The 22,871-nt window shown below is 50.3% G+C and overlaps 2 protein-coding genes across 6 annotated transcripts in view; one reads left to right on the plus strand and one right to left on the minus strand.

Annotated features, from left to right (window-relative positions):
- The first annotated feature begins 5 nt into the window (after positions 1-5).
- Positions 6-18,961, plus strand: DHX38 (DEAH-box helicase 38). 4 transcript variants are annotated; one of them, XM_029925541.1, is made up of 28 exons: positions 6-191; positions 1,487-1,570; positions 2,565-2,904; positions 3,250-3,437; positions 4,053-4,154; positions 4,983-5,130; positions 5,283-5,401; positions 5,552-5,628; positions 6,079-6,234; positions 6,710-6,871; positions 7,063-7,170; positions 7,520-7,632; positions 9,186-9,323; positions 9,912-10,098; positions 10,234-10,419; positions 10,784-10,924; positions 11,260-11,370; positions 11,464-11,580; positions 11,747-11,854; positions 12,404-12,516; positions 13,222-13,430; positions 13,549-13,703; positions 14,141-14,296; positions 14,380-14,514; positions 14,702-14,827; positions 15,547-15,642; positions 17,024-17,145; positions 18,475-18,961. In XM_029925541.1, the coding sequence occupies exons 3-28, from the start codon at positions 2,582-2,584 to the stop codon at positions 18,557-18,559; spliced, it is 3,681 nt and encodes a 1,226-aa protein (XP_029781401.1). In that variant the 5' UTR covers positions 6-191; positions 1,487-1,570; positions 2,565-2,581; the 3' UTR covers positions 18,560-18,961. The 4 variants fall into 4 exon arrangements, with proteins under 4 accessions (XP_029781401.1, XP_029781399.1, XP_029781400.1 ...); XM_029925540.1 differs by lacking the exon at positions 6-191 and adding an exon at positions 212-320; XM_029925539.1 differs by lacking the exon at positions 1,487-1,570.
- Positions 18,962-19,772: 811 nt separating this feature from the next.
- PMFBP1 (polyamine modulated factor 1 binding protein 1) overlaps positions 19,773-22,871 on the minus strand; it is a 50,519-nt gene continuing 47,420 nt past the window's right edge. Inside the window, exon 20 of one of the 2 annotated variants that reach the window (XM_029925467.1) lies at positions 19,773-19,922. In XM_029925467.1, the coding sequence (XP_029781327.1) occupies positions 19,796-19,922 (127 nt within the window). In that variant the 3' untranslated portion in view covers positions 19,773-19,795. The remainder of the gene's footprint in view (positions 19,923-22,871) is intronic. The other variant, XM_029925466.1, reaches the window with a different exon arrangement.

Below are 22,871 nucleotides of genomic sequence, written 5' to 3' on the forward strand. Positions count from 1 at the left end.
GGGGCCTCGCCTTTCAGACTAACTGTGATTGGTCGCGATGAGACTCGGCAATGTCTCTGATCAGGGCCGCAGAGGAGGATACTCTAGCGTTGAGTGCTTGGTTGTTTTCTATTGAATAGTTGGCGGCAGGAACTGGCGGTTTCCGGGCCGCTCTCGATGGTTATCTTTGATGGATAGAGTGGATCGCGCAGGTAATTATGGGACAGTAATGGCTGCCCTCAAGGTGTGGGGTTGGACCTCTAAGGCAGTCTGAGTGAAGGGTGGCGGTCCCGGCGCCCCAGAATCTGGGACAGGAGGGCCCCAGAGTCGGGTTTGGTGAGGTGAGTGTCCCTTCTTTTTTCCTGACCTGCCCTTCGCCAATTGTGGCAGCTCCAAGCGGCGGATATGGGTCCTTCGCTCAGGTTCCGGTCCGGGTTTGCAGTCTCGTCCCTGTCACCCAACTTGCCATTCTCAGCCTCGGGAATCTGCGCCGGTCCGTCCTGTCTCGTCCTTTCTCCTTGGTCTGGTCAAATCCTGTACCTGGCGCTGCCTGAGGTCCAGGGATGCTGCCCAGGGGTTACCCTATACCCTTCTTTAGGCCTCTGCATTGGTCCCCTCCGAGGCAGAGGCCGAGCCTAAGTAGGGCTCCTTGAGTTTTTCTCTTCTGTGTCATAGTGGTATCTTTAGTAGGTGATCTTCTCTACTAGAATGTCGACTCCAAGAGGGCGGGATTTTTGCCTGTTTTGTTCTCTCTTCTATTCCTATTGCCCAGAACAGTGATTGGCTCATAGAAGATATTCGATGAAAAACTGTTGAATGAATAAATCTAGTTTTTCTAAATTGTTTTTCTAGTCCGGCTTGGCTTGTCATTAATCATTCTCCAGAACCCAGCCCCTTAACTCCTTATTTGTTCTCAGCAGCTAGTTAAGTCCTGTCAGACTCCTTGTCTTGCGCTGTTAGGATCTTCCCTTGCCGTCTCTAGATATGTTTGGTTTCTTGTTCTCTATTAATCTGATTAAGTTCATTCATCCATTTATTCACCAAACGTTTATTTCACTAGGCACTGGCTGTAGTAAGGTTCTCTTCGGCATCCTAGGGGTATAATTTCTAGTTCATACTACTGTTGTACATAGAATATGTGTTTACCTTCCTGTTTAGATTTCCTCACATGCACACAGATGTCACCAATATGCAACTCTGTCTTTTCTCTTCTGTCTGATGGCATTTTTCAAAATGCAACTCTTGTGTCTTTGTTGATATTGTATTTAGCAATATTCTTCTATAGAACCTTGCATGTTAATTAGAACTGGGCAAAACATCCTGGATTCTGGTGGTACCCTACACTTTGACAGTTTCTTTGCTTCACTGACTTGTTGAAAGAGGAGAATTATCCAAGCACCTAGATTCAGTGTATGTTTATAAGTGGATGGTGTGTAATGGGAGGTAAAAAGGAATTTGTTACATGTTGAGTGTCAGAAAATCTTATAATCTCCTTAATACTTTTCAGGAACACGGTTTCATAACCTAATGTTTCTCATCAGTATTTTTGGTGAACACGGATTGTTATTAAACAGATTCCAACTGCTGTGAGGTAATTCTTTTCGACAAAACACAACTGGTCCAAAAAAACTCACTAGTATATGGGTCACATAACATATGGTAGCCTTATACCCCAGCCTGTCTACTCTGCTGTATCAGTAGTTTAAAGGGTGGGAGAGGTAGAAGAACTCATTTAGGAAATATTGAGCCCCATTAGCATAGAGAAGCACAGCACAGAAAATAATGTAAGTTGCTTTAAAAATATTTTTTTTACACTTATTTATTTTTGAGAGACAGAGAGAGAGACTTAGCACAAGCGGAGGAGGGCCAGAGAGCGAGGGAGACACAGAATCTGAAACAGGCTCCAGGCTCTGACTTGTCAACACAGAGGCCGATGCAGGGCTCGAACTCACAAACTGTGAGATCATGACCTGCGCCGAAGTCGGAGGCTTAACTGACTGAGCCACCCAGGCACCCCAACAGTTACATTTATGTACGGCTTTATGGTTACAGAGAGCTTTCACATACCCTTTCTTGTTTGATTCTCATAATTACTCCGTGGACTAAATAAAGCAAAAAGTATTTCTGTTTCACAGATACAGAAATTATGCCTAACCAAATATTAAGTTAACTGCTTACAGTCATCCAAGTAGAAAATGTCAAAAGCTTGTATTCTAATTGAGGATTCTGACTTCAAATCTAGTAGTATTTCCATTACAGTCCCTTTCTAGATGCTATCATGTTCTAGTCAGGGTTCTTAGTACAGGTACTGCCTGGCTATACCCTCTAGGATCCCAGTGTTTGGTGGGTACGTGAATATGTGCCTCTGTTTCTGATGTGTATTGGAGTCGGAGTAGGAAGGTCTTTTGAGATTGTCAGTGACCTAATGGAAAGATTTTGGCAAAAGATAGCTAAGCAAATCCTGGTCTTGATGGGGAGGTTAACTCCCTGGGTATCCCCATAACTACAGTTATCCTGGGATATGGCAGAGCTGCACCTTTTCTCCTTGTAGACCCGATACCAAATGGGTTGTCTTCCTTCCACAGAAATCCCAGAGCCTGTTATGGAGAACACCAGCGAGGATGCGTCGATCCATCGGTTGGAAGGAACTGATCTGGACTCTCAGGTTGGCGGTCTTATTTGCAAGACCAAAAGTGCAGCTAGTGAGCAGCACGTCTTCAAGGCCCCTGCCCCCCGCCCTTCCTTGCTAGGACTGGACTTGTTGGCTTCCCTGAAACGAAGGGAGCGAGAGGAGAAGGACGATGGGGAGGACAAGAAGAAGTCCAGAATCTCTTCCTACAAGGACTGGGAAGAGAGCAAGGATGAGCAGAGAGATGCCGAGGAGGAGGACGGTGACCAAGCTGGCCGACATAGCCGGAAAGACAGGTAAAGCCGTGTGCATGGGTTGACCAAGAAGGATTGAGAGTGGAGGCCAGGGAACAACATCCCGTGTTTATTTGTTTTCTTGTTGGATACACAGACCTTTATGATTTTATTAGATTCTGTAATATTGAAGTAGATAGGAAGTGGTGTTTTCTCAGATGTGTGGGGAACATTCAAAGGTGACTAAAGAGTAGAGCCTAGAGGTTAGAAATGCCTGGGTTGTTGTCATAAGTCAGCCTGCAGGGAGATTAGGTGGAGAAGGACAGGTCACCCAGCCAGCCCTGCTTTGGGGGCAAGGTCTCTCTCCTATGGAGGGGCCTTTTTCCAGTCGCCCTCCCTTTTTTTCAGGCATTATCGATCTGCTCGGGTAGAGACTCCATCCCATCCTGGTGGTGTGAATGAAGAGTTTTGGGAACGCAGTCGGCAGAGAGAGCGGGAACGGCGGGAACATGGTGTCTATGCCTCTTCCAAAGAGGAAAAGGATCGGAAGAAAGAGAGATCACGGGATCGAGACTCTGACCGCAAGAGAGACAGAGGTAACCAGCCCAGCATAGTTCCTGTGGCCCAATAAGCATTTGAACAAACATGTCAGCCTCTTTCCTGTTGCGGGAGTTTTTCTAATGCCCAATAATTAGGGAGCCCTGCTCGTGTTGATGGTGTTGGGGTTGGGAATAATTTAAGAACTGTCACTGCTTTGCTTGAGTGCCTAGTTCTTGATTAATTACGAAAATTTGTGATAAAGGCAATAATGGGCAGTGTGTATAAGAAACCAGAATTTAGAGAAAGGACAGTGCTGTGGAGCAAAGCTAGACATAAAATCCAATGCTGGCTTTGTTCAGTATTGTTTAAGTTGTATAGGTTATAGACTGGCAACTATTAACAGCTATTCACTGTAAACTTATAACTATTGTTTTTTGAATTCTTGCAGGAAAATAACTGTTACTGTGAGTTTGAAACTTTGTAGCCAGTAGCTAATTTTTCCCCTTGAAAGAATGGGGATATGTGAGTTTCAGGAGTCCATGGATCGCATTAGAACAGTGCAGGTTGTACCTATGAGTGAGTGGGAAGGCCTGTCCTTTCTCGAGGGTGAAGACGGGTGGAAGTTAGGATGGGACACACATTTTCTAAGCCCTGCACTTGGCTCTTGACAGATGAGCGGGATAGAAGCAGACACAGCAGCAGATCTGAGCGGGATGGAGGGTCAGAGCGCAGCAGAAGAAATGAACCCGAGAGCCCAAGACACCGACCTAAAGGTAGACCAAGCTGCTGTTTGTGGTGATTTGTCAGGGGTCAAGTATATAAAAGGCAGTGACCTCAGCTGATTTGCTGTGGGCAGAGTCAAAACTGCGGATTCCACCGTGAACTTCTTGGAATACTTGGTTCTGAGTCAGGTGGGAAGGCCCTGGACCTCCCTGTTGAGACAGATATGCTCCTGTAATTTGATAGGCCGGTTTGGCTGAGTGGCCAGTTTTCCAAATGTCAGGAAAGAATAGGGAGCTGGGTAATAGAAGAATTTATTAAAAGTAATTATTTAGGGGCACCTGGGTGGCTCAGTCAGTTAAGCATCATGACTTTGGTCATGATCTCACAGTTCATGGATTTGAGTCCTGTGTTGGGCTCTTTGCCAGCAGTGTGGAGTCTGCTTGAGATTCTCTCTCTCTCTCTCTCTCTCTCTCTCTCTCTCTCCTCCTCCTCCTCCTCCTCCTCCTCCTCCTACTCTTCCTCCTCCTCCTCCTCCTCCACTTGTGCGTACACGACACACACTCTTTCAAAATAAATAAACTTAAAGAATTATTTGTATTCAAGAGGAGTATGTTTGCTGAGAGAAGTTGGATATTCCTTAGGGTGTTGTAAACACACATTAAAAAAACAAGAAAAATGTTATAAACACATGAAACCTGGCCCATTGAAGTCCAGGTATCCTTAGAAACTGTCAAGATTGTCTTACCTGTTACAAGTAGGTATAAAGTCTGTCAGTAGTGAAAGAAAGAAATTCGGGGAATTCACTTTTGGCTGATAGCCCCAGAGCTGTGTCCTGGTTAAGTTGGAGGTTTCCCTGGCTGTGTTCTTTGTGGTCCCAGATGCGGCTACCCCTTCAAGGTCTACCTGGGAGGAAGAGGACAGTGGCTCTGGCTCCTCAAGGCGCTCGCAGTGGGAGTCACCCTCCCCGACACCTTCCTATCGAGATTCTGAGCGGAGCCATCGGCAGTCCAGTCGGGATCGTGAAAGGTGACGTTCTGTGCAGAGCAGCCCAGTTTCTCTCGGTCGGTGGCAAAGGGTGGACGTGATGAGGGCAGGGACCTGGACTCGGGGAGCAGATGGCAGCTGGGGAGCGTGTCTCAGCTTAGTGACTCAGCGATGCTGGTTGTGCGGTCTCCTAGGTCCGTGAGGAGCAGGTACTCAGACGACACACCTCTGCCAACCCCATCCTACAAATACAACGAGTGGGCCGATGACCGGAAACACTTGGGGTCCACGCCCCGTCTGTCCAGGGGCCGAGGTAAGGCAGGGTCAGGGGAGGGGACAGAGAAGCAGGAGCACTTGTCCCAGTGAGGCTGAGCAAAGCTGGGCTTCTGGAGCTGTGCGGCTGTGCAGGCCTCTTGGTGGCTGCAGGTGCGTTTGCACTGACCTGCTACATGTTCTCCTTCAGGAAGACGGGAGGATGGCGAAGACGGAATTTCATTTGACACCGAAGAGGAACGGCAACAATGGGAAGATGACCAGAGGGTAAAAACCTTACGTCTCAGAGGCATGGAACAAGGGGTGGCGGACCTCCGTGGGTGAACGGGCCACAAGTGATGCTCTAGTGGAGTTGGACTTCGATGAGGGCAGTCGAGAGCCGAGCCCTATTCAGTCCCGAAGCCCTGGAGTGTCTCCGGAGGCACAGGCACCTCGGTGAAACCTCTCACCTGATGCAGGGTAGACCGGTTTTAGTTAAGCGTTGCTGCCACCGTGTGGTGAATGTAAGAAGTGCTGTCACGATGGGTGGCCATATAGTCCATCCCCGCCTCTCTCCTCCACATGGCTGGTCCTAGAGCAGGGTGGTCCTTCTCCTGCACCTCCCACAAACAATGCTCCACCGCACCAGTGACTTCTCACCAGACACCCCCTCTGGTCTCGTCTTGCACATAAACTTGATCTGTCCCTTGTTCCCACTGCTATGTCTCGCCGCTGCAGCAAGCTGACCGGGACTGGTACATGATGGACGAAGGATACGATGAGTTCCATAACCCCCTGGCCTACTCCTCTGAGGACTACGTGAGGAGGCGGGAGCAGCACCTGCATAAACAGAAGCAGAAGCGCATTTCGGCTCAGCGGAGGCAGATCAATGAGGTGGGCTGCTCACGGCAGCGGGGGCAGACCCAGCTGGCGTTGGCCATGTGGGAGGAGCTCAGCTCTTATGCACACGGTGGCAGCACAGCTGGCCTCTGGAGTCAGAGGTGGGTGGGCATGGAGCCTTCACTGGTTGTCTCCTAACCTCTTTCTCTCTTACTCCTTCCTTGAGGGGTGCTGGGATGGGAACTGGTAGGGTGCAACCTGCTCCGTGTTCTTTGTGTCCCTGCGTGGGGCTGGGGACACTCGCCATTTGTCCATATAGAGGTTCTGATTCACATATGAAGGGCTGCTCCTTGGAAAAAATACCACTGATGGTTTGGGGTCAGTGACTCTTCTTAGGAGCTGCCGGGTACACAGAGGCCTGGGACACGTCTGTGGCCTGGGTCAGGACTTGATGTGTGAACTCGCCCGGTGACCTTTCAGGATGCCTCGCGGCTGCATTCTGAGCATGGCCCCTGTTGTGCCCTCACAGGATAATGAGCGCTGGGAGACCAACCGCATGCTCACCAGCGGGGTGGTCCACCGGCTTGAGGTGGACGAGGACTTTGAGGAGGACAGTGCAGCCAAGGTGCACCTGATGGTGCACAACCTGGTGCCTCCCTTCCTTGATGGGCGCATCGTCTTCACCAAGCAGGTGAGGTCTCCGGGGCCTGAGAGAAGAGGGCGCAGATCGAACTGAGCTGAGAGTGGGGGAAATAGATGAAAAAAGCCCCCACCCTAATAGGATAGAAATCCTTTCGTTTACTAGGGCTGTCATGAAATGGACTTTCCTGTTGAGGTTAATGATCAGTGGAGAATTCCTCTTTTTCCCCCAACCTTCTACAGCCAGAGCCCGTGATTCCAGTCAAGGATGCCACTTCTGACCTGGCCATTATTGCCCGGAAAGGCAGTCAAACAGTGCGGAAGCACAGGGAACAGAAGGAACGCAAAAAGGTTGGTTTCTTGTCCTTTGGGGCTGGGGAGTCTGTTTTTCTTCTTTTTAGAAATTGTATGAAACCTTGTGGGTAGAGTTCCTCTTGGAAGTTAGAGGACACCCACGGAGCAAAATCCAGCTGTTGGAGGAGGGCTTCGTGTTCTTCCACCGAGGCCTTTGTTGAGAGAACCGCAGGGCCTGATGCTCTGGTGGCTTGAGATAGAAAGAGGGAATGCAGGCGCTGGGCCACTGCGGCCTTGTGGGAGTTTACTGCCTGCTAGATGGAGCCTCCTGTCCAAGTGGGATTGGTTTTCCATTGACCACAGCCATGTTACATGATGGAGCAGACTTCTCATATTCTTTTTGTAGGCTCAGCACAAACACTGGGAACTGGCTGGAACCAAGCTGGGAGATATAATGGGTGTCAAAAAAGAGGAAGAGCCAGATAAAGCTCTGACAGAAGATGGTAAAGTGGACTACAGGTAGGAGTCTTGGTCGGCAGGGGGCCGTCTCCTGAGCCTGGGGCCCTCAAGGACACTTGGTGGGGAACTGATAAAATTTGTGGCTCGTGAACAGGAAACTTAGGTCACTTTGGGTCTTCTAGTCTCTTCTGGTCCCTTCCTCCTGACTTCTCTTCTACCATCTTCAACTTGTCCTGGATGTTGTTTTTGCCGTCACTACTGCTGCTGCTATAGGAGTGGCTTTGGTGCCTGTTTGGTGTTAAATGCCTTACAGGTACTCACTGAACTCTCACGACAGTCCCACGAGATAGGTGCTCTCCTTCCTGTTTTCATGTGCAGAGGATGAGGCCCAGGGCGGTTAAGTAACTTGTTTTGAGGTCACCCAGCTGTAAATGAGTGATACTCAGACCCAGATAGTGTAGCTCTGGAGCCTGGTGTCTTAGTCATGGTGCTAAAGTGTGCTTCCGATGTTCAGTGTTGGAAGGTGGGCTTTGCCCCCTTTAATGGAAGAAAGAACCACTTTTAACAGTGGTTTGAAAATAGAAAAGATTGTTTTTATCAGGAGTGGCTCCCCTGTTCATAGAGGTATTTAAGCAGATGGTAGAAAGCTGCCTATTGGGGTTCCCATATTGGGTTGATGGCAGGACTCCAGTGTCCCTCCTGAATCACATCCTTTGAACAGACTAGGGTCTTACTGAGCTGGCATCTGGTAAATAATTCCCTTCATCCCTCTGAGAAATAACCCAAATGAGAAGTCAGTACTGTTGGTCAGCTCTTGTTAGTTCGTAAGTGTAGTCCCATAGGCATTAATTGTTAGCTGACCAGGAGTGATGGAGAAATTAGAATAGGAAGCCTGGCAGGGTGTGGGGGAGGCCTGAAGGGGCACAGGTCTCTCAGGAGAGTGGCGGGCGGCAGACATGTGGATGCCCGCCAGCAGTGCCAAAGCGCTCTCCTTGCTCTGCGCTCTTGGGGACATTACATAGGGCTTTTGAGTCTAGGGGTGTGCATGTGTCAGATAGTTGTGTGCTTTCAGTGGAAGCTGGTGGTCACTGCTAAGTGGGACTGTTTGTTCTCACAGTTCTTTGAAAACGAAGCTTTAAAGACCATGCCGTCCTGCCAGGAGGAGAGGGGAGGTCTGACCCTGGTCAGGATTCTGCAGCTGCGACTCCTCCATTTAGCCTTTGGAGCACTGAACATTGAACTGAAATTGCCCAAGGGTGTTCTGTACAAGATAATGAGCTGGTGACCTCAGCTCCTCTGCTGGTTGAGCTTTTTGGGGCAGAGAGCTGGCCCGTTTGCTAACCTGAACTCCGAGTCATACTTAGCTCTTTTTGCCCTGGGAATGTTGGGTATGTTTTGGATGGTGGATCCTCAGATCGCACGCCGTTCTAGTCCCTTAGGCCAGAGGACAGGAGAAGCATCTCGGGTCACCTGGCTGCTCTAGTGTCCCAAAGATTTCTTGCATCTTGTTGAGGTGGTTCTTGTTCTTGGGCGTAGGAAGAAGGGCGGTAACCCGGTCAGGAAGAACAGTGTGGGAAATTGTGTAGGGGGCTGAGGCTGCTGTGTGTTCTCAGGACAGAGCAGAAGTTTGCGGATCACATGAAGAAAAAGAGTGAAGCCAGCAGCGAATTTGCCAAAAAGAAGTCGATTCTGGAGCAGAGGCAGTACCTGCCCATCTTTGCTGTGCAGCAGGAGCTGCTCACCATTATCAGGTAACTTGCCTGGGAAATCCAGTGTTGACTTGGGTGTCCCTTGAGTTCCTTGTGTTTACTCAGCAGCGCTTTTATGTTGGGCCATGGCATCTGGTGGAGAAGGGAAGGAATTTTTCCTTATCTGACCTGGGTACCCTGGGCTACTCTGCATGAAGTAATAAGCAAGATGGCATTGCTTTGTTGTATTTCGTTTGTTTAAATCTCACCATCTTTTTTTTTTAATGTTTTATTTATTTATTTTGAGAGAGGTGGGGGCATGGGCAGTGAAGGGGCAGAAAGAAAGAGAAAATCCTAAGCAAAGCCCACCATGGGGCTTGATCTCACAAACCATGAGATCATGACTTGAGCTGAAACAGAGTTGGATGCTTAACCAACTGTGCCACCTAAGCGCCCCTAAATTTTACCATCTTCTAGACATTGTAGGAGGTGTCTCAGTTCAGGGCTGTTTTCCCCAGGGAAATCTGCCTTTAAGCAGGCATGCTCCTTGGATAGCCAGACATGGGCATAAGAGGTGGCAGCGTCTTGTCGAAGGATCAGAGGTGGCCGTCGGCCTGGCCCGCTTTGCCCTTCCTCTCCTCTCCCTTGTAGAGATAACAGCATTGTGATCGTGGTTGGAGAGACGGGGAGCGGTAAGACCACCCAGCTGACGCAGTACTTGCATGAAGACGGTTACACGGACTACGGGATGATCGGGTGCACCCAGCCTCGGCGTGTGGCTGCCATGTCGGTGGCTAAGAGAGTCAGTGAAGAAATGGGGGGAAACCTTGGTGAAGAGGTGAGTGGGCATGAGGGCCGAGCTGTGCAGCTTCTATCCTTTTGAGCTGACCTGCTAAGGCCTGGGCCCAGCACGGGGTGTGCTGGCCGTGAGCTGGGGCCCAGAGCTTCTGAGCCGTCTCTCCCTGACCTTCAGGTGGGTTATGCCATCCGCTTTGAAGATTGCACCTCAGAAAACACCTTGATCAAATACATGACCGATGGGATCCTGCTCCGGGAGTCCCTTCGGGAAGCAGACCTGGATCACTACAGTGCCATCATCATGGATGAGGCCCACGAGCGCTCGCTCAACACCGACGTGCTCTTTGGGCTGCTGCGGGAGGTGAGGGCTGTGGGGCATGTTCTGTCTGCACCCGGGGGGCTTTGACACGTGCCTTCTTGGGAGTTAGTGACCGAGGTGCTCTAGGTGGGCAGGGGTCTTGCCCGGGGGAGCTGAGTTTCCTCAGGCCTCCAGATTGCCAGGTTGAGACCTGGGTTGTCATTGACTCTGTTCTTACTCAGCTGAGAGACTCCTGGTTCTTGTGGCCGTGGCTCTGTGGGTGGGGTCCTCAGGACTGTGAGGCATCTAATGCGCCGGTCCGTCAGCTTCAGCCTGTTTCATCTGGGAGTAATGTTGATGAGACTGAAGGGCGGGAGCCAAGGGTTCCAAATCGATGGGGAAGCCTCAGACTGACCTCTTCTCTTAGGTGGTGGCTCGGCGCTCAGACCTGAAGCTCATTGTCACATCAGCCACTATGGATGCAGAGAAATTTGCTGCCTTTTTCGGGAATGTTCCCATCTTCCACATCCCTGGTCGTACCTTCCCTGTTGACATTCTCTTCAGTAAGGTACCGAGGCCTCCTTTTTGAACTAGCCCTGACCTCTGGTGAGAAGCATGGGGTAGAGAACTCAGCTGGGAAAGGTTTTGCGGTTACCAGGGGGCCGATGGGGCAGCCTGTAGCTCTAGGGCTGAGACACAGGACTGTACTCCGGGGGAGGTCTAGTTTTATTCTTTTGTTAGCGCAGCAGTGCAGGGCCATGGAGGGCAGTCGGGCCCATCTGTCACCCTGAAAGTCCACTGGCTTTATCCCTCCACCAGTGACTGGCCACCAGTTCCCGAGGGGTGTCCAGCCTGCATTTCCCTGACGCTTCCCTCTGACTATGTCTCTGACTGGTGTTGCAGACGCCGCAGGAGGATTATGTGGAGGCCGCGGTGAAGCAGTCCTTACAGGTCCATCTGTCGGGGGCCCCCGGGGACATCCTTATCTTCATGCCTGGCCAAGAGGACATCGAGGTGTGTGCCTTGGTCATGACTGGTCAGCGGGTAGGATCCTGCATAGGAGAATCTGGGGCTCTGGTATCTCATGGCTCCTCTCTGTGCCCTCAGGTGACCTCAGACCAGATTGTGGAACACCTGGAGGAACTGGAGAACGCACCTGCCTTGGCCGTGCTGCCCATCTACTCCCAGTTGCCTTCTGACCTCCAGGCCAAAATTTTCCAGAAGGTGAGATAGCAAGAACATCTGTCTTGGGTCCCCACCTTTGGGTCTCCCTGGATTCTCCAATGGGAGGACTAGAGGCAGGGGTGGGGTGTGCACTTTCCCCCGTGTAGTCTCCTACCTGAGGGCCTACAGCCTTCTTTCCTTCCTTGACCATCCTGTCTGGCTCTAGGCTCCAGATGGCGTTCGGAAGTGTATCGTTGCCACCAACATTGCTGAGACATCTTTGACTGTCGATGGCATCATGTTTGTTATTGACTCTGGTTATTGCAAATTAAAGGTAAGACAAGACACAAGCATTAGGGACCTGGGTCTTCACCTGAAGCTAACTTAGCATAGTGGGTGGGAAGGCAGGCCTTCGGTCTTCAGCCCTTAAACAAGGGATGGACTTGGAAGTGGTGGTGGTATTTAAGAGGCTAACATTTGAGTGCTGATTTTGCTATCCACTTCATTGACTTAATCTTTGTGATAATGCCTATCAGTTAGATGATTTAATAACTCCTTGGAGATCACAGAGCTGGTATCTGTGGGGAAATTTCTTAAGGTTCCTGGTTTCAAAACAATGGCTGCTGGGGGGGCTTGGTGGGTTAAGTGACTGACTCATGATCTCAGCTCACATCTGACCTCATGGTCATGAGTTCAAGCCCTATGTTGGGCTCCACACTGGGCATGAAGCCTATTTAAAAAGGAAAAAAGATGTCTGTCTGTCTTGCTAAAACACTGTACTCTGTGCTGTATAGCAACCAGGGTTTGTCTGTTTTTGTCTCAAGGTTGCTTCCCTTTTACCCCTTACTCTGTCCTTAATCAGGTCTTCACTGTCCCCTCCTAGGTCTTCAACCCCAGGATCGGCATGGATGCTCTACAGATCTACCCCATCAGCCAGGCCAATGCCAACCAGAGGTCAGGGCGAGCTGGCAGGACAGGCCCAGGTCAGTGCTTCAGGTAGGAACCCTGTGCTAGCCTGCTTTCTGGGACAGCCCTAGGATTGCTGAGCGTGGAGCCCGGGCTGGGGCAGCGGGGACTGGACCCTGATCCAGCAGAGGGATGCTGGCCCTAGGATCCCCGAGGCTCAGGACTGACGGTGGGGCTGCCACTTGGTGGTCTTCTCATATGCTGCTGAGCTGAGGGAGGAGCCTGTCCAGGCGGCTTGGAGGTCAGAGCAGCTTTGGGTACTGGGCAGACCTGTGGTGAATGTACCTGCACCAGACGACCTGCGGAGGCTAAGTTTGAATAGATTACATCATGGCTCCTGTTTTATTTGTTTTTGGTTTAAAAAAAATAATATATTCATTATGGGAATTCAGAAAATATACAAGAGCATAAAGAAAACAAAACCAAGCCATAAATCTAGTCCTAGGCTCATCGGTTCCAGAAATGAAACAAACATGTAGGAGACTCCAGCAGAAGAGTGAATTGGCAGGACTGATTTGAATGGGTGGAAATCCGGGATTCAGAGAGAACGAGGAGGATGGGGGAAGAAACGAGAACGTGTCCACTTGCCTGTGGCTTTCATCTGTGCTGACCTCTGTGGGCGCGGGTGCAGGGCAAAGCTGGCGTAGTGTTGGGTCTTCCAGCGCAAGGACCCCTGCGCAAGCAGCTGGGCCCCAAGGCGGTAGGTGCAGCAGAGCTCGGTCTTCTTCCTGGCAGGCTATACACCCAGAGCGCCTACAAGAACGAGCTCCTGACGACCACGGTGCCCGAGATCCAGAGGACCAACCTGGCCAACGTGGTGCTGCTGCTGAAGTCCCTCGGGGTGCAGGACCTGCTGCAGTTCCACTTCATGGACCCGCCCCCAGAGGACAACATGCTCAACTCCATGTACCAGCTCTGGATCCTCGGGGCCCTGGACAACACAGGTGCCGAGGCCCAGGAGCCGGAGGGGTAGGGGTAGGCGCTCACGGACTCTGGCAGTCGGTTTCTCTCCTTGTTTACTTTACTGTGTCTGCTGAATGTCTGGATTCGCTCCTCTCCCAGGTGGGCTGACCTCGACGGGGAGGCTGATGGTGGAGTTCCCATTGGACCCAGCCCTGTCCAAGATGCTCATCGTATCCTGTGACATGGGCTGCAGCTCTGAGATCCTGCTCATTGTGTCCATGCTCTCGGTGCCTGCCATCTTCTACAGGCCCAAGGTGGGTGGTGGTGGCCGCTCTGCTCTCCTCCTCAAAGCTGCCGGGGGCTTTACTGGCTTGAGGAAGGGTTAGAGGAGACTGGTTTCCTTCTGTATCATTAAAATGGGACGGAGGTATGGGAGTCAAAGTTCCCAAAGAATGGTATTGCTTTTTTCTGTTAAGCAGGTTAGGTACAGGAAAGCATGGACTAGTGGTTCTCGGGTAATTTGGAAATTTGCAGGAGTATTTATCTTCTGGTATAGTTGTGCCTGAGTTGTCATGTTTTAGAGTAAATATTTGTCACAAGCTATGTTATTTTCCCTGGATCACAGGGTAACACACTGATGTGTTTGAAGCTGCACGTACAGGCAGGTGACAGACAGTGTGAAAAGCTCCAGGAACCTTGGAGTGGGCCCAGACTCCCTGTGCTTACAGTCGAGGTCCTTTTTCCTTCCTAGGGCCGAGAGGAAGAGAGTGATCAAATCCGGGAGAAGTTCGCTGTCCCCGAGAGTGATCATTTGACCTACCTGAATGTCTACCTGCAGTGGAAGAATAATAATTACTCCACCATCTGGTGTAATGATCATTTCATCCATGCTAAGGCCATGCGTAAGGTGGGGACAGTAGGATGTAGGGGTGAGGTGGGGAGGCAGGAGAAGGAGGCTTCCATCCTTGCCCACCCTGTGTCCTGCTCTAGGTCCGGGAGGTGCGGGCTCAGCTCAAGGACATCATGGTACAGCAGCGGATGAGCCTGGCCTCGTGTGGCACTGACTGGGACATCATCCGGAAGTGTATCTGTGCTGCCTATTTCCACCAGGCAGCCAAGCTGAAGGTGAGCCCAAGGATTCTGGGGGAGTTGTGGCCCTTTCCTGGCCTGATAATTGCACCGGCGTAGAGTTCTTTCTTTCTCATTGCACAGTCCTGCGGATCTGGGCTTCCCCAGTCAAGGCCGAGGATAGGGCGGCTGCCCAGACGAGCACGTTGTCTTGATGTGGCCGCCTGTTGTGTGTCTTCCCTAGGGAATCGGGGAGTATGTGAATATCCGGACAGGGATGCCTTGCCACTTGCACCCCACCAGCTCCCTCTTCGGAATGGGCTACACCCCAGACTACATAGTGTATCACGAGCTGGTCATGACCACCAAGGTGAGTCTTCTCTGATGCAGTTTGCTTGATGTGGGGGGGCGCTTTGTGACCCTTCTTGTCTTCCCGTGTGAGTTTGGAGCCTGGGAGACTTGGGGCCATGTGTGTTGCTTTGAGACCAGTTGAGAGCTTGTTTTTCAGTCAGGTTTGGGGACGTTGACATGGAGTTAACCTTCAGATGCTAATGGCCTTGCTGTGCCAGCAGGATTGTTTGTTTCTTGCTGCTGGGATGAGCAGCCCTTCTTGGTGTCGTTAGAAGGGCTTTCTGGGGGCACCTGGGTGGTTCAGTCGGTTAAGCATCCGGCTTTGGCTCAGGTCATGATCTCACGGTTCGTGGGTTTGAGCCCCACATCGGGCTCTGTGCTGACAGCTAGCTCAGAGCCTGGAGCCTGCTTCAGATTCTGTGTCTCCTTCTCTCTCTGAACCTCCCCTGCTCGCGCTCTCAAAAATAAATAAAAAAATATTAAAAGAAATTTTTTTGAAAAAAGAAGGGCTTTCTGACGGGTTAGGCTTTTTCTTGTGGATACTAGGGGGGCATTTTTTCAAGCATGGAGGGATTTGGGAGAAAGGATTACAATTCCAGTGTCTGGGGCTTTTGTCTGCCTTTTTTAGCCCCACAGGGCTGGGGGTCGGTCCCTTCTGACATAGGTCCTGCTCGGGGAGGGACAGCCCAAAGCATTGGCCCTCCTGTGACCGCCACTTTGTGACCCTTCTGCCTGCAGGAGTACATGCAGTGTGTGACCGCTGTGGATGGAGAGTGGCTGGCGGAGCTGGGCCCCATGTTCTACAGTGTCAAACAGGCGGGAAAGTCTCGGCAGGTAAGGATCCACACTTGCTGTGGAGGAGCTGTTTGCCCATGGGACCCACTTTTCCAGCAGCCTGGGATTGAAGACCTGTCATCCTCTGACCCCTCTCCTTCTCTCTCAAACCTAAAAGCTGTGGTGGAGCCAGGTTCGTCTGGTAGATTTCCTCCCATCTGCTCCAGCTGCTTGGTCAGCTGAGCCTTTTACAAAAACCTTATTACTGAAAAGTCCAAATATTCATAAGAGTATAAAAAACAGTATAGGGGGCCATCATGTATTCCTCATCAAATCTCCATAATGATCAACATAGTGGTTAATCTTATTTGGCCTATTCCTATTCTTCTCCACATGCTAATTTCTTTTCCTGGAAAAAATTTTAAAGCCTGTCCCTGATACTTTATTTCACTGATAAGCAAGCATCTCTAGAGGGACCGGTTTTTTAATGTAACCTTCATGTCATTATCACTCAACGGAATTAATCCGTAATATCTTTCAGTTCTTATTCATGTTTTCTCATTTGTCTCAAAAGTAAACTCTTATGATTTGATTTCCTTGAATCAGGATCTGAACATTGCAGTTAGTTGGTATATGTGTTAAATGTTTTATTTTAGAACGTGCTCTGTCCTCATTCTTGATTATGGCATTGATTTATTGGAGAAACCAGGTCACTCGTAGAATTTTCCGTTTTCTGGTTTTGGCGGATTGCTTTTTCATGATGGCATTTAACTTACGCCTCTATCCCATGTTCGTTCTGTAAACTAGTAATTAATCCAAAGACCTGATAAGATTCCGGTTCTGCCATGTCAGGCAAAGACGCACTAATGCGTGTGGTGCTGTGAACTTCCTTTGAGATCCTGCCAGGAAGCACGGAAGGGCTGGTGGCCCCGCTTTTGAGGAGGCTGAGCATGGTCAGTGGTTCTGCGTGATCCCTCCGGTATAGATTCTCTCCTGCCCTCCACCTCCTCGCGGTCTTCGAGTCGGTGGGTGGCCGCCGCCTCGAGCTGTCCTTCAGGGCTGCAGACTGTGGGGGCTTTCCTTCCTCTCTCGTCTGTCCTCTCCACACCGAGTCTGCACACACCTCCCTTATGTTTGTTCTTCCCAGCCAGGTCTTCCCTATTTCTTGTACTTCTTGGCGTTACTGTGAACTTGGTAAGAGAGTGAAAGTACTTACTGAATTGAGTGGTGAGCTGATAAACAGCAGGTTTAGGACTGAATCGTGTAGTGTCTGTCTTGAATCAATGAATTGGCTTCAGAAGAAAAGATGGCCTTGGCGTTGGGCCGGGAGCCACATGACCCTGCCTCTGGGAGCTGGCACTGTGCCCACAGCATCTGGCTTGTGGCAAGGCTCCCACCTGCTGGTCGAGAGGTTCCCAGTACCTCTCCCTCCCTTGTCTAGGAGAACCGCCGCCGAGCCAAAGAGGAAGCCTCTGCCATGGAGGAGGAGATGGCGCTGGCTGAGGAGCAGCTGCGAGCCCGCCGGCAGGAGCAGGAGAAGCGCAGCCCCCTGGGCAGTGTCAGGTGGGCTGCAGCCTGGGACCCTGGCTGGGTCGGCCCCTGACCCTGGGAGGCTCTGGGGACCAGCCCCATAGACAGAGCAGGCCCCCGTGCAGGCTGGTGACCTAAGAGAATTTGAGTGTGAGGGGCTGAGCTGGTGACGAAGTTGACTGGTCCCATGTGGAGGCACCGGAGGAGTTCCAGACATACTCTCAAGGGGCAGCGATACACCTGCAGCTCCTGGTCATCGTCATGCTGTGCTGAGGCCTGCGGTGGCTGGAGAGGTAGGCAGGGCCTAACAGCTCTACCGACAAGCTAGGGCTTGGAAATCATGGTGGAGACAGGAGGAGAGTCTTGGGCGCTGTGTCTGCTGGTGCCTGGAGTTCCGTCAGACTTCACAGGGGAAGGGCACAGTTCTCCACAAGTCTGCCTTCCCTTCAGACACCAGCTGCAACTTGGGGTGCGCCCCAGGTCCCTCTCACTTCTGACCAACTTGCTACGAATTTGGGGATCTACACAGACTCCCCCCACATGCCATAACTCACGGAACTCAGGAGAAAGTACTATGTTTGAGATTACAGTTTTATTGTAGCAAAAGGATACCAGGCCAAGGGAGAGATGCATGGAGTGAGGTCTGGGATGGTCCCAAATGCGAAGCTTCCGCTGTCCTCGGGGCCGCATTACACTCCTGGCCCACAGCTGTGTGATAGTATCCACAGAGCATTGCCAGCCAGGGAAGCCTCCGTGTCCAGAGCTTTGTTGGGGTTTCGTTACATAGTCATGAATGGTTGAGTATCCGTGTGATCGACTCAGTGTCTAGCTGCCTTTCCATAGAGGCTGACATGGTATCATGAGGCTCAAAGTGTACGATCACATAGTTGGTCTTTCTAGCTGGGCCAGCCTGGACCTGAGTCATCTTGTTAGGATAAACTGGCAGATGTCACCACGTGTAACAGAGACACTCAATCCCTTGGGAAAGCTCCAGGGTTTAGAGATTACCTCCCAGGACCTGGGGACTAAGGCCAGCCAGATTCTTTATTAGCAGGTGGGGTGGCAGTCTGGTGAGGTGGCTGGCAGACTGCTCACCTGGGAGGCATGAAAGGACTTGTTAAAAAATCTATTTTCAGCAGTCCTGGGTGGCTATCAGAATCAGGTGGTGCTATTCTGCTCCCCATCATGAAAGCAGAAGGCAGCCGGGGAGAGATGTGCTGGGAGGAGAAGACCCTGCAGCCCCAAAGCCTGCTCGCACACCAGTCAGAAAGAGCAAGGCCTCTCAGGCCCCTCACTCTGCTCTGCATCCTGGTTGGAGTGGAGCAGCAGTGTGATTCCTCACCCCTCTTTCCATGTCTCCAGGTCTACAAAGATCTACACTCCAGGTCGGAAGGAGCAGGGGGAACCCATGACCCCTCGCCGCACGCCAGCCCGCTTTGGGCTCTGAGCCGAGGCTCTCCCTGCAGAGGATGCAGCCTGTGTTGAGTCCTGAGCCCGTGGCCAGAGCCTGCCGACAAGACCATTTCATCTGCGTGCTTTCGTCTATGGACATCAGTGCCCCCGGGGGAAGCTCCTGCAGGGGCCAGCTCTACAGCAGAGGGAGTGGGAGTTCCTTGGTGCAGGGGCGAGGCTGGGGTCCCGAGAGCAGTGAGAGCTGCCAGGGCAGTGAGAGGTGGCCAGACCCACTGTATCCAAATAAACCATTCCTGGGACGCTTGGTGTATAAATGACTTGGCCGTGACTAAGGTTTTTTACAATTCTGTGTAAAGCAGCAAAATAGACCTACAGGGAATTGTAATTTGGTTATCATTCAGGATTTGGAAATAAATTTATTGTTTGTAAAATGTTATTGCATTTTGGACTGTTCCTTTTTCCCTTGCTGCCCTAAACTACATAATAATAGAAGATGGGCATGACGCCAACTTGACTTTCTTTAGGTGGCTCCTTCTAAAACCTCAGCTCGCCTTAGTTCTGTTCTCCAGGCAGTGCCTCTTAGAAGAGGGTTGGCAGGGTGGGACACAGCTGGCAGGGACAGATAATGGCCTGGGGCACTGCGCGGGCCAACTCTGAGTGCACCTGGCTGTTCCCGAGGCTGGTGGGCAGGACCAGGGTGGCCAATGGCCAAGTGAGAGGGAGGCGAGTCGCCACGCACCCTCGGCCCTTCCCCAGGGGTGGGTTGGCTGCTTTATTGCTCAGAATGGTGGAAGTTTCTGCTCTGCGTGTGTGGGGGTGCTGTACTGGCAAAAAAGAGTGTAAGTATTGCTTCTTGATTTTTGTGTAAAAGATGATCCTTGCACTGCAATCACTAAGCTTTTCTCTTGTTAAACAGGCTACATCTTCTGAGGTGGCTCTTGGGTATTTGGCCCTTTGCATCACACACGGTTCTTAGTTTGTGATCCCCTGGGTTTGGGCTTCTGCCTGGCGTGCTGGTTGCAAGGTTCTGTGTCAGGGCTGAATCACTGACGGGCTTGGCTTGGGGCTCAGAAGCACCTTGATCCCAGCCCAGCACTCAGCCCGAGCCCCTTGGGTCATGCTGCTATTACTTCTGTTCCCTTTCTCACTTTGTTCCTGGGATGTGAATTTAGAATTTAAGTCAATTGTATGGAAGAGTTTGGAAGCCCAGCTTTGCCCGCCAGCCCCAGCCATCACCTCCACTTCCATTCTTTTTTACCTCTAACTGCCTTTATTGGGAATTCAGGTAGAAACCGACTTTCATGGCTCTGGAGTGAAGAGAGAGCTTCTGGCTGCTCCTCTGGAAGGCTTCGAATCTCGGCATGAGTTGAAGGGCTAGCAGAAGGTGTCTACCTGTTCTGTGGAGAGAAGTAAGCTGGTATGTGATCTATTTACAGACGTGGGCTCGGGGTGCAAAAGAGTGGGGAAAATTGAGGTTCCCGGGAATGGCTTCCTTACCAACACAGGCTGTGACCTTGGTCATGAACTTACCTTCAAATTCCTTAGATCACAAACATGAAGCCAGAGATTATGAAAACCCTGGGTCAACCCAACCTTCTCATTTAAAAGCAAGGAGCACCTGACAAGGACACCTGCCACACACAGGTGCCACAGGATGCTTGGGGAGGCTCCCTGTCCCCCGGCAGTGCTGCCCAAATCTGCTCAGGTGTGGGGACTTCTGGACCCGAGTCTGTCTGGACCTCTGTCTCTAATGTTTTCTTTTAAATTATGGGTGATTTCAATTCAGATCCACCTTAAAGATCCTTCCAGCTTTAATGTTCTAATTCTCTAATTCTTATCACCTCTTCCTCAGAAGGAATACAAAAGCATTTCTCTGACAAAAGCCCTGAAGGGGGTTCTGGAGACTGGTTTTCAGGCTTCCTGGAGTGAAGGGACAGTGAGGCTGTGGACCTGGACACTTTTCTGGGGGCCCCGTGTTTCATCTATCCTTAAATGCCTAGTTGAAGGTACTTTAGACATGTCGACAGTTGAGGGTCTCGGGCTGAGATGGGGGTTCACTCTGGGGACCCGAGAGCTTGTCTGCCAGGCCCTGTCCATGGCAGGAAGCGTCCTCAGTTGGGCTGTGTAGAGAAAGCTCAAAAGACAAGTGCTTCTGGGGCAACATGGTGGTTACAATGAGCTCCTCCTTCCCCTCAGTAAGGAGACACACCGAGGGGCCGAGGTTTGCTCTGGGTTCCTTCAGCTCAGCAGAGAAAATTATACTCCAGGTGGATAAAAGAGGATCTGCTACAAAGGATTCCGTGGGCCCCAGGTATCAGAATCTGAATGAAATCTTCCCAATGGGTGGCTGAAGCACTGATTTTTTTGTTTGTTTGTTTTTTGGTTACTTTTTAGGGCAGTTTCAGGTGTGCAGCAAAATTGAGCAGGAAGTACAGAAGTTGCCCATGTGCCCTCTGCTCCCGCACTGGCACAGCCTCCGTCACTGTCAACATTCCCCACCAGAGCAGTTCACTTGTCACAACTGATGAACCTGCGTTGACACATTATCCCACAGAACTCATGGTTTATGTCAGGCTTCCCTCTCGGTGGTACATATCCAATGGGCTTGGAAAAGTGTATAATGAACATTATATCCTACAGACACCATTTCTAATATCAGCTATTCAAACTACCTTTTAGAACCCCCTTTGGTTATTTTTTAAAGAATTGTAATTAGGAAACACTCAGCTTCCCTGCCCTTTGCCTGATCTTTAGAGAAACTACATTTCTGTAATTTCAACTCCTCTACCCTATCAGATCTCCTGCCTGGCTCGGCTCGAAAGACCAGATGGCTGGGGTGACGTATCTGTGGTTTTCGGCTCTGTTGCCCCTTTGCTCCCCATAGCCCACGACCTGCCACGCTCTGGTGTAGTCACCCCACAGGAGGTGAAAGATAACTTTGAAAAGTTGCACAACATTCAAAGTATCCAGCTATTGGGGCACCTGGGTGGCTCAGTGAGTTGAGCATCCAACTCTTGATCTTGGTCAGGTCATGATCTCACAACTGTGAGATTAAGCCCTGTGTTGGGCTCCCTGCTACGTGTGGAGCCTACTGAGATTCTCTCTCCCTCTCCTTCTCCCTCTCATGCACTTTCTCACTCTTTCTCTTTGAAAAAAAAAAGTATCCAGCTATTATTGTCTTGGCCAGTATATATGAAAACTTTTCATAAATATAGACATAAAATGTCTTTTTTTAGTAGATTGTACTAGGGATTTTAATGACACTGAACTTTTGTTTGAATAAATGGGCCACAGGCTAGAAGCAGGAAACCATTTCATTCGTACCAGATTCTTCAATCTTTGTTTACTCTGCAAAATATATCCTGACTCTAAACTCAGTGGGGGTACAAGTTACAAATAACCATAAACAAGCAGACCACCGTCACAGCAGAGACTACCAGAGATGCCGTTCACGCCTGCCTCATACTGCGCTTCTGGTATCTGCTTTTCCCGGGTACTGGAAGGGGCATCCTATGCAACATGTTCCTGCTTGGGATGGATTTTCTTAGCTTTTGTTTGGCCGCAGAGCGAGGCAAGAATTTTTAAAAATCCAAAACTAAGAAGGGTTTCTGCCTTCATTTCTGTCCCCACCCCAAAATCTTTTGTTCCTTTCTCTAACTTTGCCTTAGTAGCTCTTTCTCTCAATCTCCTACAGACTAGGAGTATAAATTCCAGACATGTATTCAGTTTAGCAAAATCCTGCCATGATAAAATAGTTTGGCTATCCTTGGAGTTTGTTATAATAGAATTTTACTTGTATTGAGCCAGCTGGGGAGAAAAATAAAAGGGTTAGAAAGAGAAATGGAATATGGCAGCCAGGGGGAAAGCAGATGGCTCTCTCTCCCTCTTTCATTTGAAAAATGCATCACTCATTTCTCTTCCTTTCTTTTGGGTCTCAGGATTACTTTCATTTTTGAGGTTTTTAGATATTATTTTTCTTAAAATTCCAGACAGATGGAAATACAGGAGTTAATTATCTCTTGTAATTTTAAAAACTAATACAGATAATCCAGAAGCTTGCTTTGGTAGTTAGAGCTTCACTATATATGTGAAAGAGACTATATCTTTTAGAATACAGAGAAAACAGGGAAGAGCTTGAGTGGGCAGAGATGTCCGTGAGATGCCAAGCGCTCCCTGACACTGCTATGCTCATGTCTTTATTTTGGAGTTTGGGTCTGGAGATGGTGGTATGGTCCCAATGCTCACTCCACTGTGGAAAGTGGAAAAAACTCAGCAAAATGTTAGCATCTTGCAAAATAGGCTGGGACCTTGATGCATACCCATAAAGAGCTGATCCAAGAGAGAGG

This window comes from Suricata suricatta, chromosome 16 (assembly GCF_006229205.1).
Source record: "Suricata suricatta isolate VVHF042 chromosome 16, meerkat_22Aug2017_6uvM2_HiC, whole genome shotgun sequence".
In the NCBI taxonomy this organism is placed as follows: domain Eukaryota; kingdom Metazoa; phylum Chordata; class Mammalia; order Carnivora; family Herpestidae; genus Suricata; species Suricata suricatta.